The sequence below is a fragment of the Acomys minous genome, assembly GCF_964271855.1.
Source record: "Acomys minous genome assembly, chromosome: 16".
Lineage (NCBI taxonomy): Eukaryota > Metazoa > Chordata > Mammalia > Rodentia > Muridae > Acomys > Acomys minous.
In genome coordinates, this window is record NC_140498.1 from 84,232,629 (window position 1) to 84,247,421 (window position 14,793).

The following is a 14,793-nucleotide window of genomic DNA, read 5'->3' on the forward strand; positions in this document are numbered from 1 at the left end:
GGGGAGGGGTGCATGGAAACAAGGTTACTGCTGTCCCAACCTCTCAGTGAATGCATTCCCAAATTAAGTTACAGCTTTGGAGAGGGTAGGGGTGGGGTGGGTGCAGAGACGGGGGTGGGGTGGAGTGGGGGTGACAGAATCACCACAAAACACAATCTGGAACTGGCCGTGGGCCTGCTTGGCACAGCTACCCACCCATGCTCGCCTTGCCCCACCCCCCCATGCTCGCCTTGCCACACCCCTTATGCTCGCCTTGCCCCACCCCCCATGCTCGCCTTGCCCCACCCCCCATGCTCGCCTTGCCCCTCTGTGGTTACCTCCCCTCACCCCACCCCAGCGTGCTCACCTTGGCCCCCAGGAAGCCCTCAGAGAAGAGCATGATCTCGCAGATCTGCTGCAGGTCCGGCACAATGACGACCACGGGCCGGAACAGAGCCTTCACGGACTCAGGCAGCTCCGTACGGCCCGCATAGCCGGGGTTCATGGTGATGAAGATGCCCATCCGGGAATCGAGGGAAATCTCCTGCCCTTCAAACTGTGTGTCAGGAGAGGGAAGGGGGGGAGGGTGATGTAGCCTCCAGTTCACCTAGGGAGAGGATGCTGGGGCCGTGGGGGGCATCCCCAAGGGAGAAGGTGATGTGGGCAAGATGGACTCTCTGGATTAAGACAGAATCCAAGATGTCGCCCAGAAGCCAGGCGTGGCGTGTGGCAGGTGTGGTCAGGAATATTGTCTAATGAGGTGTGGTTTCTGGTGAGGTACAGTCAGATGTGTTGTCTGGCCAGGTTTGGTCAAGGGTCTGTACACCTGTGGGCGCTTCTGTGCGCATTGACAGATGGAGATACCCCCTGAATGTGGGGGGTATCATCCATGGGACGCAGTGTCCAGATAAAGTTAAAAGAGGAAGAGAGAAAGCCGAGCAACACAGGCAAGTCCCCCTCTTAGCTTTGGGGTCCCAGTGATGGGAGCTGCCCTGCCCTGTTCCCCCTACCGGATCGGACCGAATGAAACCTCCAGCCAAAACCATTGCTCCCCTTACGTTGTCGAGTGTCTGGTCACAGCGGCACAAGAGTAAAGTGGCATGTCGGGTCTGAAAATGACCCCCACCCAAGGTGCCACAAGTGTCCATCCCCGGGACAGGATGCAGGTGGCACCCCAGCTCCCCTCACCTGGAACGTGGTCAGCTGGTGGATCAGCGCGTTCCGGATGGTCTGGATCTGAGACGAGATGACGGACAGCACAGAGGCATCGATCCTGTTGAACTCATCGAAGCAGCCCCATGCGCCACACTGGGCGAGGCCAGAGAAGATCTTCCCGACAGCCTGGGGATTCCGTCAGGACCGTCAGGGCCTGTTCCTCCCGGAATGGGGACCTTACATCTTCTAAACTAAACGCTGCAGAGAGCGGCTGGGTGGAGGACCCGCCTGGCTCAGCACTCAATGGAATTTTCTGGCAATATTGCCAAGGCCCTCGGTAAGCCGGCTCCCTCTTGGGGCTAGACAATCAAGACCGTGTATTTGTATAAGACTCCAGATTGCCGACTGTTGAAAAGTTGGAAGATCTAGACACAATGGACCCACTGGTCCAAGTGCCCTTACTGAACCAAAGCTGAACCATGGCGCCCTCTAGTGCTAGGGGTGCAGCACTGCGGATAGCCACCATCCTCACAATTCTCTACTGCCCCTTAGTCATTTATGCTGTCTCCCTGATCCCAGCAGCCTATGTGTTCAGGACTCCTGCCTTATGGCTGAGCAAAAGGTTTACCATAACATCCTCCCGGCTGTCACCTGCCATTTTGGAAGACAGGTGACACACTTCCTAACCACATCTGCACTAGAAGCTCTCTACAGGGGAATCGGGTGCCCAAAGGGATGGTGAGGCCTTACTTTGTAATCCATGCCTTCGCCACAGTTAGTGACAACACACAGCAGGCCCAGGGCTTTGGCGAGGTCCTTGGTGGTCTCTGTCTTGCCAGTTCCCGCTGGCCCAGCAGGGGCACCTCCCAGATACATGGACAGCGCCTGTGAGCAGCCAAAATGCAAGCACACGTGTTCTGGGTCTCAGAAAGAGCGCCACTCCCAGGTTCATCTCTTGGACACATGCACGGACACTGGCACTCAACTCCATGTGTCTCTCTGGTCACTCTGATCACAAAAGGCTCACGTTGGTGCTCTCCTATTGATCCTGTCTCTTTAGACCACTCACAGATCACAAATAAATAATTAAAATTTATTTGTTTATTATGTATACAGTACACATTATATCACATTATAGATGGTTGCGAGCCACCATGTGGTTGCTGGGAATTGAACTCAGGACCTCTGGAAGAGCAGCCAGTGCTCTTAACCTCTGAGCCATCTCTCCAGCCCCACACTTTTTTTATTTAATTGGGTTTCACATAGCCCAGATTGGCCTAAACCTTGCTATGTAGCTCGGGATGACCTTGAACTCCTGACCCTTCTACCTCCCCTTCCTGGCACTGGGACCACAAGCATGCCCACCACGCTTGGCTTAAGTTCACACTCATTTTTAGAGAAACAACAGGCTTCTCATCTCACGGACCAGTGAGCCATGGGCTTCGTGCTTCCGTTCCCTTGTGTACCCCCAGGTACGACGAGGTGACAAGTACAGAAGTGTGCCGCACACCGCATGGGCTTGACTCTCAGCTGTGAGCTGAGCTGTGAGCTAAGGGGCCCACCACGCAGGTGCTGCGTGCAGTCTCTGGTATAACTCAGTGGCTGAGGGCTTGCTTACCGTGTATACAAGGTTCCATCCACAGCGCCACAAGCAAGAGAATCCGCCTTACGGTGGTGGACAGCTAACACACTGGCCCCATCCTGAGGGGAGACGTGGTCTCCTCCTCCACTCCCCTTCTCACAGCCCTGTCCATTGTAGTCTTATACATCTTCCTCATTTCTACAAGTTTCTATTGTCCTCTGCCTCCACCCCCACTGCGCAGGGAACGGCGTGGAACCGGTGCCCTACAGAAGATGTCCTCAGGGCTTTCAATTCCGATAGTGACAACCAGACTCAGAGTGAGAGACGCTCCCTGAGCTCAAAGCCAAGACACACACACACACACACACACACATACACACACACACACACACACACACACACACACACGTCTAAGACGACCAACTTCAGCGCCAAACACGCTCACCTGTGTGAGCGTCAGGTAGATGCGGTCTGTGAGGGGAGTGATGACCAGCCTCCCGTTCAGGCCCATGTACTCATAGCCGTAGCCGAAGGTCCCCGTGCACTGGCGGATGTTCAGCTCATCTGGCTCGCGGTCCCAGTAAAAGCGCAGCTGGCTTTCCCACTCAAACTCCCGGGCCTCAAGGATGCTGGGGAGGAAGAGGAAAAGAAGGAAGGGCCCGTAGCTGGGCAGACTTTAGAAGGTGAGAACAGTAAAACATCACAGCATCTGAGGGAGGGACCCACCTGCCCCGGATGAAGGAATCCACGATGTCCCGGGCATGGACGTCAATGATCAGGACCGTGTTGTATTTCTTCCTGTCGTTTTTGCTCAGCTGCATGGTGATCCGTGTGACCAGATCATCAATCTGCCGGTGCATCTTCTTGCCGTAGTTCTTCATAGCCTGCTTGTCCCCTTGCTTGACCTTGTTGAAGACATCCTCCACTTCCCAGGTCCACCACACCTGGCTGGCGGCCAGCACCACCATGCCTTGGTACAGCAGCATCCAGTCCACCCTACGAGGGGAAGCACACCGGTCACACAGGCTTGACAGATACGAGGTCCAGCTGGAGGTTGGGCTGCAGGTCAGCTGCAGCAGGCGTTCATGTGCCTAACCTGGAACAGGAGATGTGAAGGCCAGGAAAGCTCCAGGGCTGGACTGTGAAATACCAGGATAGTGATCTCCTCATAGGCTCCTGACCACATAATCAGTGTGTCCATCATGGGGCCAGGGGCGTGGTTTAGCAACAGAGTCCTGGCTGAGAGGTGTAGCAGCTACACAGTAAGGCGCCTGCCCACTGGGATCCCGCCTGTCTCACAGAGTGACAGAGACCCACAAAGCGCCTTGCATGGCTGCTCCTGACTGCTAAGTACCGACCTCACAGTGAGGCCTGCTCAGAAAAGGGATAACAGGGCTCCTGGCTCAGGCCCCAGTCTGCTGACTGGAATGGAGCGGGCAGTGAGAGTTCAGATTCATTAATTCATTCTTGCAGGGCTGGGAATGGACCTCTTAGCCTCATGTATGTTAGGCAAGCATTCTACCACTGGGGGCTTCCAAGTAGATGTTCTTCCATTGAGCCACACCCTCAACCCCTCACTGGGGGATTCTAGGCAGGAGCTCTACCACTGAACCACACCCCCAACACCTCACTAGAGGATTCTAGGCAGGAACTCTACTGTAGAGCCACACCCCCAACACCTCACTGGGGGATTCTGAGCAGGAGCTCTACCACTGAACCACACCCCCAACACCTCACTAAAGGATTCTAGGCAGGAGCTCTACTGTAGAGCCACACCCCCAACACCTCACTGGGGGATTCTAGGCAGGAGCTCTACTGTAGAGCTACACCCCAACACCTCACTGGGGGGTGGTTCTAGGCAGGAACTCTACTGTAGAGCTACACCCCAATACCTCACTGGGGGATTCTAGGCAGGAGCTCTACTGTAGAGCCACACCCCCAACACCTCACTGGGGGATTCTAGGCAGGAGCTCTACTGTAGAGCCACACCCCAACACCTCACTGGGGGATTCTAGGCAGGAGCTCTACTGTAGAGCCACACCCCAACACCTCACTGGGAGGGGGTTCTAGGCAGGAGCTCTACTGTAGAGCCACACCCCAATACCTCACTGGGGGATTCTAGGCAGGAGCTCTACTGTAGAGCTACACCCCAATACCTCACTGGGGGATTCTAGGCAGGAGCTCTACTGTAGAGCCACACCCCCAACACCTCACTGGGGGATTCTAGGCAGGAGCTCTACTGTAGAGTCAAACACTCTCTGCCCAAGTTGAATCTCTAACTCCTACAAGCTCACAGCTCAATACCTCACCACGTAGGAGGCACTGCCTAGAGCCATCATTTGAAACAGCAGCTTAGTTGCCATCCAGTGTCACCTCATTGCGGTGTCAGCCCACCTGCCTCACGCTCTTAAATCACCACCTGCGCCAAGGCGACAGGATGAAGCCGCTTGCCCTCACACGCCCTCACACCTCAACATCACCTGCTCCTGTCTTCGCAGTATCTGAAGATGGCTTCCTTGGTGATGAGCCTGTTGGTCCGCCTCATTTCGTTGAGCACAGCGGTCATCCAGTCTTCCACTCGGCCCTCGGCCCGGATGATCTTGCGGAAGTTCATGACTTCTCCCTCTGCTGAGATCATGGCGGACACCAGCTTCTCCCCGCTGTCTCCGTCATGGAAGCGCAGCATGGCTATGTTGTCATACATCTGCAAGACAGCAGGATGCAGGATGGGATGCTGGTGTGACAACCATCATCCATTATGGCTGTGAGACTCTCGGGGTTGCCCTAGACAGATGTCCACGCTGTTGTTCACTGGTTACTGGTTATTCACCGGTCAGGATGGCAGACCACTTAACTCAGCATTGTGCAAATACAATATGAGCTTTCAGAAAGATGGAATCTAGTGTAAACGTGGGACAGAGTGGTCCAGACACACACAGCAGAGTGAGGGGTTGAACCTGAGGTGAAAATTTTGTTAAACGCTGGGTGTGCTGGTGCACGCCTTTAATGCTAGCACTTGGCGAGCAGAGGCAGGTGGATCGCTGTGAGTTTGAGGCCAGCCTGGTCTACAAAGTGAGTCCAGGACAGCCAAGGCTACACAGAGAAAAAAAATTATTACTTAAAAAAAAATGTATTACTCATCCCTGTATGAGAAACTCAGAGACATGAGGTGCCACCAGGTAACTCTGGGCCATTTGTTCTGCTCCTTGAAGCCTGAAGGAGATATCTTAAAAATGGGGCTGGGAGGATGCCACAGATGACAGGAGTCACATGTCACAGATGTGAACCCTAGCAGTGACATCTATTTCTGTCACTGAGCAAAAGAAAATTCTAGAACCCGAGTCCTTTAGGGCTCCATGGAATAACATCGATGCTGCAAATCAAAGAGACGATGTGAAGAGTAGCCAGCTAGCTGTAAAGAGTAAAACGGGGAGTCTCTCTCAAGAGGCCAGAAGAAAGTGGGGTGATCTCTAGCACCCATGCTGTACAGCAGCAACAGCCTGGTTAAAGTGGGGAATCAGCCAAGCACAGGGGCCACATAGTCTGTAACTGGGAGGCTGAGGCAAGCCTGAGCTACAAACCTTCTCAAAAGAAGAAAGGGAAGAACGAAGGAAGGGACAAGAAAGGCAAGAAACAGCCCACCTCTTCAGAAGGGAAACATTTGGTCAAAGCCAGGAAATTTTTACCTGAACTTGACTGCTTGCCTTGACACCGAGTCTCCACCTTCACCATTGCCCTGAACTCAATCCTGGGCCCTGACCTTCCCCAGGACCCTGACCTTCATGGGCCCTGACCTTTCCCCATGGACTGTAACCTTTCCCATGGTTCCTGACCTTCCCCATGGGCCCTGACCTTTCCCATGGGCCCTGACCTTCCCCAGGACCCTGACCTTTCCCATGGATTCTGACCTTCTTCATGGGCCCTGCCTATCCCCATAGGCCCTGCCTACTGCCGTGGGCCCTGCCTACCACCGTGGGCCCTGCCTATCACCAGGGGCCCTGCCTACCACCGTGGGCCCTGCCTACCACCGTGGGCCCTGCCTATCACCAGTGGCCCTGCCTACCACCGTGGGCCCTGCCTATCACCAGGGGCCCTGCCTACCATCGTGGGCCCTGCCTTGGGCCCTGCCTATCGCCATGTGCCCTGCCTATCCCCATGGGCCCTGCCTACCACCGTGGGCCCTGCCTATCACCAGGGGCCCTGCCTACCATCGTGGGCCCTGCCTATCCCCGTGGGCCCTGCCTATCCCCGTGGGCCCTGCCTATCCCCGTGGGCCCTGCCTACCCCCGTGGGCCCTGCCTACCCCCGTGGGCCCTGGCCCTGAAGGTGAGCCCTCACCTTGATCATGTGCTCTTGCACGCAGAGTGGGTCGCTGTTGCCCAAGATGCTGAGCAGCTCATCGTCCGAGATGAAGAAGAACCTGGGGAAGGCATTCCTCTTGGAGTCCAGGTAGTCATTCAGGCTCTTCTGGCACTTCTCCAGGCCCTCGCTGATGGTCTGCAGGTCGTGGAGGCGGTTTGGGGCCTCACAGCATCGCTTTATTACTGGGTCTTTCAGAGTGTCCCCCATGATCTGGATAAGGTCAGAGAGACATCAGAGTGTCATCCAAGTGGCAGAAATGCTGTCCCTACAGACTCCACAAGGCACCGATCAAGGCACGACAGGACCAGAGCAGGCATGCCCCGGCCTCAGGGAGACCAGTGGGAAGCTGTCCAAGCTCCAGGCAAGGGAATCCTGGCAGCAGCCAGTGCGCATTTCTGGTTTGTCTCTTGCCTTCCCATCGGGAGGCCTGCTGCTTATCAACAGTGCCCCCCCACCCACCTGCAACAGTGCTGCACACAGTAGGTGCTCAACCCCTGCTTATGAGATTAATGGAGCCATCAACTCAATTGTGGGCCATTTATACACACAGGATATTCACCTAGTGGTAATTTGACGCCAAAAAGGATGGGAAAAGGGGGAAGGGAACGGGGGAAGAAAAGAATGAAATTGTCTAGATGTCCATCAGTATGAAATCAGGCCAAAACAAAAAACAAACAAACAAAAATAACCCACAACCACCACCACAACAAAAAAAAAAAACTTAGCTATTTCTGGAATGACACGCACAAAAGAGGGCTGGCAGGACGGCCCAGCCTGCAGAGGCTAGCCATCAGCTTGCCATCATGCCATCAGCTTGCGTTCAGTGCCCAGGCTCCACTTGTGGAAGGAGAGAACCGACTCTCACAAGTTGGTTTCTCACTTCATACATGGCCTGTGGCATGTGTGGCGTGTGGGAGATAGGACAGCGGAGGAAGACATGTATGCGTGCGCGCACACATAAACACAATTTAATTTAAAAGGGTAAAAGAATATGTCAAAGATGTGAATGGAAAAGAGATGACTACATTGGTGGAGGTGTCCTACTGTAGACCGCTCTTGGGTTTATATATATGTTTATGTAGGACTAAAAACTCTAGAGCAACACATGGTCAACTGTTAGATCAATAAGCAGACATTTTTGCTGAGTAAATTAAAGTCATAGGTGACGACAGAGAGCTTCAGAAGCGGCCCCTGCAGGGCCCAGTCCACAGAGATGCCACAGCATCTGGTCACACGCTCCACTCTCGCCCAGTCCACTCTTGCCCTGACGCCAACACTGTCCACTCTCACGCTGACAGTGACCACTTTCACAATGACATTATCCACTCTCACGCTGACGCCGTCCTCTCTCACGCTGACGCCGTCCACTCTCACGCTGACGCCGTCCACTCTCACGCTGGTCACTTGCCCTTTTAAATATCCTGTCGATGTTGTCAAACTTCTTGGCCTCCTCCGGCAGCTGGGCCCGTATGTCACCTCCGATGAAGATGCTCTCCAGGTACATCCACTTCCTCTGAACCAGCATCCAGATCTGAAAACGCACCATATGTCAAAGTCATGGGGTGATGAGGCACGCCAGCGACACACGCAAAATCCCTCCCTGACCTGGGATACGTCCAAGTCGGCTCAGTCAGTGCAAGGACTTGGCAGGCCCAGTGGCCCTGTGTGCACAGACATGGCCACCACCTCTTCTACCCTGAGTGCCTAGCCCTCCTAGGGGCTTTTGGTTAGCTGGGGTCAGGTGTGCAGAGAGAGGGCACAGTCAGGAGGTCTGAGACACGGTGACTCGCCTGTGAGCGGACTGGCTTTGTCAATTAGACTCTGCCATAGGTATGTGTGTACTGGGGAAACCGCCGTGCAAGGTTTGGCACTATCTGTGGTCCGGGCACTGTCGGGACATCTCAGAATAGATCCTGCAGAGTTGGGGGTTCCCTGTGCGGGAATGAAGCATTCTAGAGGAGCCGGGCATGGTGGCGCACGCCTTTAATCCCAGCACTCGGGAGGCAGAGGCAGGTGGATTGACCTGAGTTCGAGGCCAGCCTGGTCTACAAAGTGAGTCCAGGACAGCCAAGACTACACAGAGAAACTCTGTCTCAAAAATCAAAAACAAGAAAAAGAGGGGCTGGAGAGATGGCTCAGTGGTTAAGAACACCGACTGCTCTTCCAGAGGTCCTGAGTTCAATTCCCAGCAACCACATGGTGGCTCACGACCATCTGCAATGTGATCTGATGTGCTCTTCTGGCCTCCTGGTGTACATGCAGACAGAGCACTGTATACATAATAATAAATAAACCTTAAAAAAAAAGTTAAAAAAAAAAAGAAAGAAAGAAAAAGAAAAAGAAACATTCTAGAGGGCACAGCTTTACTTGAAAGCAGAAAGGCACTCCTCATGCCAGTCCTGGGCTGGGAGGACGTGTCTAATTAGGCTCAGAACTTGGAGCCAGCTTTGTCATCCTCAGTGATCAGTGCAGAAGCCCGTGTTCGTGACAAGCCATGCCCCACCTACTCAGCCATTCTGTCTCCAGACACAGATGACAAAGAAGGGGAAAGTGAGACTCAGATACATAGCTTGGTCAGGAAACTCTCCCAGCAGCACTTCCGCAACACCCAGCGGGTAGGAGCAGTGGAAATAGGGCCATGGAGCGGTGAATGGCTAAACCATGCATAGTATAGCAGGCAACCATGAAAAGGAGAAAAGCAAAGGCAGATTGCTACCATGTGCATGAGCCTTGCATGTGATTTCACACATATGAAACCTACAGAGTAGGCTGACATGGAACTAGAAAGCCAATGAGTGGTTACCGGAAGCTGGGAAGTGATGGTTTGGGGGTTTTCTTCTATAGTGCTGAGAAAACGTTGGAACCCACTGGAGGCCGAGTTTGGACAACACAAGTGCTCTAAAGGCCCCTGATCTGCACATTCCATGGTGGTTTATTTGGCTGGTAAGATGGCTCAGTCCAGAAACTGCCCACTGCTCAAGGACAAAGACATGGGCTGAGCTCCCCAGCACCCATGTTGTAACCCCAACACTGAGAGGGTGGAGACAGGGGGATGCCTGGAGCTCACAGGCGAATCAGTGTGCTTCAAGTTCAATGGAAAACCTCCTCTCAAAAAACAAGGTGGAGTTGGGTGGTGGTGGCACACACCTTTAATCCCAGCACTCAGGAGGCAGAGGCAGGTGAATCTCTGTGAGTTCGAGGCCAGCCTGGTCTACAAAGTGAGTCTAGGACAGGCAAGGCTACACAGAGAAACCCTATCTTGAAAAAAAAAAAACCAAGGTGGAGCTTGGTGGCACATGACTTTAACCCCAGTACTCAGGAGACAAAGGCAGGTGGATCTCTGAGTTCTGGTCTACAAAGTGAGTCCAGGACAGCCAGGCCTATAGAGAGACCTTGTCTCAAAAAAAAAACAAATAAATAAACTGGGCATGGTAGCGCACGCCTTTAATCCCAGCACTCAGGAGGCGGAGACAGGCAGATTGCTGTGAGTTCGAGGCCAGCCTGGTCTACAAAGTGAGTCCAGGACAGCCAAGGCTACAGAGAGACCCTGTCTCAAACAAAACAAAACAAAACAAAACAAAACAAAAACCCAAATAAAAAGGAAAGATACACATGTGCACATACATGTAGCCTCATATACTTGTGCACACATATGCACATGTACACATATATATATCCTCATAATTTTGTGCACACACATGCACATGTTCACATACATGTCCTATAATATACTTGTACACACACATGCACATACATGTACCCTCATATACTTGTATACACACATACAAACACATATAAATATACACACACAAAAAAAAGGTGTGGTGGTGCACACCTTTAATCCCAATGCTAGGGAGGCAGAGGCAGGTGGATCTCTGAGTTCAAGGCCAGCCTGGTCTATAAAGTGAGTACAGGACAGGCAAGGCTACATAGAGAAATCCTGTCTCAAAAAAACAAAACAAAAAAAGTGTGTCTGTGTGTGTGCTTGCACGTGTGTGTGTGTGTGTGTGTGTGTGTGTGTGTGTGTGTGTGTGTGCAGTATAGATAGAGGTAGATAGATATAACAAAATAGCCAACTTTATATTACATCAAATTCATCTCAATAAAAATTCTTAAATCGCCTTTCCCCTGCCTGCCGCCGAGTAGCGCGGAGGTGGAGGCTCGGGTGCGTTCAAGATTCAGCCTCATCCGTAATCCACCGCCATGGCCGAGGAAGGCATTGCTGCTGGAGCTGTAATGGATGTCAACACTGCTCTTCAAGAGGTGCTGAAGACTGCCCTCATCCACGATGGCCTGGCACGTGGCCTATGAGAAGCTGCCAAAGCCTCAGACAAGCGCCAGGCCACCTTCGTGTGCTGGCATCCAAGTGCGAAGAGGCCAGGTACGTCAAGCTGGTGGAGGCGCCGTGTGCCGAGCACCAGACCAACCCGATTAAGGTCAGTGACAACAAGAAACTGGGGGCTGCGTAGGCCTCTGTAAAGTCGATGGAGAGGGGAAGCCACGGAAAGTGGCTGGTTGCGGTTGCAGTTGTGCAGTGGGTAAGCACTATGACAAAGTATTTCAGGCCACGGATGTCATTGAGGAGGATTTCAAACGTAAGAAATGAATGGATAAATTTTTGGCTCAAAAATTATTTTAAATCATAATAAAGAGGGCTGGAGAAATAGCTCAGTGGTACAGAACTTACCTAGGTTCAAGTCCCTGAAACACACACACACACACACACACACACACACACACACACACCACTGCCACCACCACCACCAGCTGTGCCACGAAATACTGGTTCATTTCTAAGCACATAGAAAATTCCCGTTCCCATATACAAAGTTCCCACGAGTACTGGCAGCACACTTTCCATCTTCCGTGCCCTCACCTCGATGACCTCCCCTATCAGAGACAGTGTCTTCTCCCACTTATGGACAGTTTGCAGAAAAGGCCCCACGAATCTGCTCCCGGAGATGCTCTGCAGGTTGACGGTGTTGTCATCCAAGCACTGGATGATGTCATCCACGGACCCCAAGATGTAGCCTCGCTCCTGCGTGCCTTTGTAGTACTTGACCACGGTGAACTTCATGTTCTCCCAGGTGTCCAGGATTTCCTTCACAGCCTGGCAGCGGGAGAAAAGCGGCATTTGGACCCCCATGTGGGAGAGCGAGAAGACCCTGACCCAGCAGCCTCCTCCCCGGTGTGTCGGCAACTCAACCCGCCATCCCAGCCTAATCGTCTGAGAATTTGGGATTCTCCGCAGCAGCAGTGTTTCCCGCCTACCCCACTCATGCTCTGCCAACAAGCACGTTACATGTTACATGTGGGATCTCATCTGACCCCTTCCCAAAAAAGGGATTAGTATGCAGAGATAGGCTCAGAGAGGACACATGGTGTGCCAGGTGTGCCGCTGAGTGCCAGAACTGGGGTCTCAGCTCCGCAGCTCCCTGTGTAACCAGAGGGTCTTGCCCTGTGCTCACCCCGCTGCTGAGCAAGGAAGCCTGAGTACACGACGCTAGGCCCTCCGTGATTCCATTCTCTGAAGGAACCACACTGATTTGTACTCATGGGTATGTCTGTATGTAGATGTTTACATGCATGTGTGATTTATTCTCCAGTGAGACAGGCCCCTGGGCATGCCTTTGAGGGATCATCTTGATTAGGTTCAGTTGGAAAGACCCACCCACGGTGGGCGGCACCATTCCCTAGGCTGGGTGGGGGGGCGGGAAAGCAAGCTGGGCCAGCATTCATCTCTCTCTGCTTTCCTGACTGTGGTTGCCATGTGACCAGCTGCCTCACGCTCCTGTCACTATGCCTCCTCCTCCATGATGGACTGTGAACCCTCAGACTGTGAGCCAGAATAAACACTTCCTTCCTTAAGCGGCTTTTGTAGAGGTATTTTGTCACAGTGGTGAGAAATGTAGCTAAGACAATATCTATACATATTGTGTGTGTGTGTGTGTGTATGTGTGTGTGTGTGTTTAAAGGTACATATGTGAATATGTACACATGTATTGCATGTACATGTGTTTTGTGCATATATCTATGGATATGTCCACACGTGTCATATGTTCATGCATTTTTTTAGCTTTTTGTTGTTGTTGTTTTGTTTTTTCCAAGACAAGGTTTCTCTGTGTGTATCCCTGGCTGTCCTGGACTCGCTTTGTAGACCAGACTGGCCTGGAACTCACAGGGATCCACCTGCCTCTGCCTCCTGAGTGCTGGGATTAAAGGCATGCGCCACCACGCCCGGCTCCATTTTTTAGCTTTTTGCCAGCTTGTATTAGTTGTATAAAATGGGCTCCCGTGGCATCTTCCTATGCTCATGTTACACACTTTGATCTTGTGTGGCATCTTCAGTAGGGAGCAACTTTCAGTAGGACAATAGCAACAACTAAGGCAGGAAGATCACAAGTTCAAGGCTAGCCTCAGCTACATGCTAAAAACCCATCCTGAGAAACCAAAGACTTAAGAGTGGCGGCTCAGGGGCAGAGCTCCCGCCTAGCGCGTGCGAGGCCCTAGATCCACCTGCAGAACTGACATGGAAGGCTCTTCTCCCTCACCTTCTCGATGGCGACCTCCTTGACAGCTGCGGTGACAATTTCATTGAGCACTTCTGTGTGACTGTGCAGTTCCATGGCGAACATGTTCTCCAGCGTAAAGGTCTCTGTCATCTCAAAGAACACGCCCGTTTTCTCCATGAGTTCTTTCCAGTGTCTGGAAAAGCATAGGACCCTTAACACGCATCACCTGGACACCACAGACACAGGCACCGTCCCCACTGAAGTCACAGGTGAGAGCGCTGACACAGGAAAGCCTGGAATTATACTCCCGACTTCTTCCTGGACTTGCTTTGTAGACTAATTCACTTATTTCCATTTTCCCCCCTTTTTTGTTTTGGGGCAATGTGCCTCTAGATATATGGCCCAGGCTAGCATGGAACTTTCCATCCTCCTGTCTCAGCCTCCCGAGCGCTGAGATGACAGGCATAGAGAGTGTCGTGTCCAGTTCCTTTTATTTGTTTTGCAGCACTGTACTGTCTGGTTTTGTGTGTGTGAACTAAACCAAACCAGAGAGTCCTCAGAGAGGAAGAAGCCTCAGTTGAGAAAATGCCTTCATGAGAGCCAGCTGTAAGGCATTTTCTCAGTTAGTGATTGATGGAAGAGGATCCAGTCCACTGTGGGTGGTGTCAACCCTAAGCTGGTGGTCCTGGGTTCTGTAAGAAAGCAGGCTGAGGGCCGGGCGGTGGTGGCGCACGCCTTTAATCCCAGCACTTGGGAGGCAGAGGCAGGCGGATCGCTGTGAGTTCAAAGCCAGCCTGGTCTACAAAGTGAGTCTAGAGAGACCCTGTCTCGAAAAACCAAAAAAAAAAAAAAAAAAAAAAAAAAAAAAAGAAAGAAAGAAAGAAAGAAAGCAGGCTGAAAGTCGGTCGCAGTGGCACACCCCTATAATCCCGGCACTCAGGGGGACAGAGGCCAGCCTGGTCTACAAAGGAAGTCCAGGACAGCCAAAGCTGAGAAACCCTGGAGGGAGAGTGGGGGAGAAGGAAAGGGGGAGGGAGACAGGGAGAGGGAGAGAGGCGGAGGGAGGGAGGGAGAGAGAGAGAGAGAGAGAGAGAAAAGACAAGCAAGTAGACTGAGCAAACAAAGGGGAGCAAGCCAGAAAGCAGCACCCCTCCACGGCCTCTGCATCAGCTCCTGCCGCCAGCTTATGTGTAAGCTCCTGTT

General features: G+C 52.6%; 1 protein-coding gene and 1 pseudogene across 4 annotated transcripts in view; one reads left to right on the forward strand and one right to left on the reverse strand.

Moving 5' to 3' along the window:
- Positions 1–14,793, reverse strand: part of DNAH10 (dynein axonemal heavy chain 10) — a 117,579-nt gene that overhangs the window by 60,502 nt on the left and 42,284 nt on the right. For all 3 annotated transcript variants that reach the window (XM_084761997.1, XM_084761998.1, XM_084761996.1), the window contains exons 26-35: positions 13,630–13,783; positions 11,955–12,188; positions 8,487–8,609; positions 7,055–7,288; positions 5,197–5,420; positions 3,443–3,712; positions 3,162–3,345; positions 1,885–2,019; positions 1,168–1,320; positions 347–535 (exon numbers count right to left, since the gene is read on the reverse strand). In XM_084761997.1, coding sequence (XP_084618123.1) covers positions 347–535; positions 1,168–1,320; positions 1,885–2,019; positions 3,162–3,345; positions 3,443–3,712; positions 5,197–5,420; positions 7,055–7,288; positions 8,487–8,609; positions 11,955–12,188; positions 13,630–13,783 — 1,900 coding nt within the window. The remainder of the gene's footprint in view (positions 1–346; positions 536–1,167; positions 1,321–1,884; positions 2,020–3,161; positions 3,346–3,442; positions 3,713–5,196; positions 5,421–7,054; positions 7,289–8,486; positions 8,610–11,954; positions 12,189–13,629; positions 13,784–14,793) is intronic.
- On the forward strand, positions 11,219–11,684 carry LOC311586759 (small ribosomal subunit protein eS12-like; annotated as a pseudogene). The gene has a single exon. The product of its transcript is annotated as a small ribosomal subunit protein eS12-like (transcript).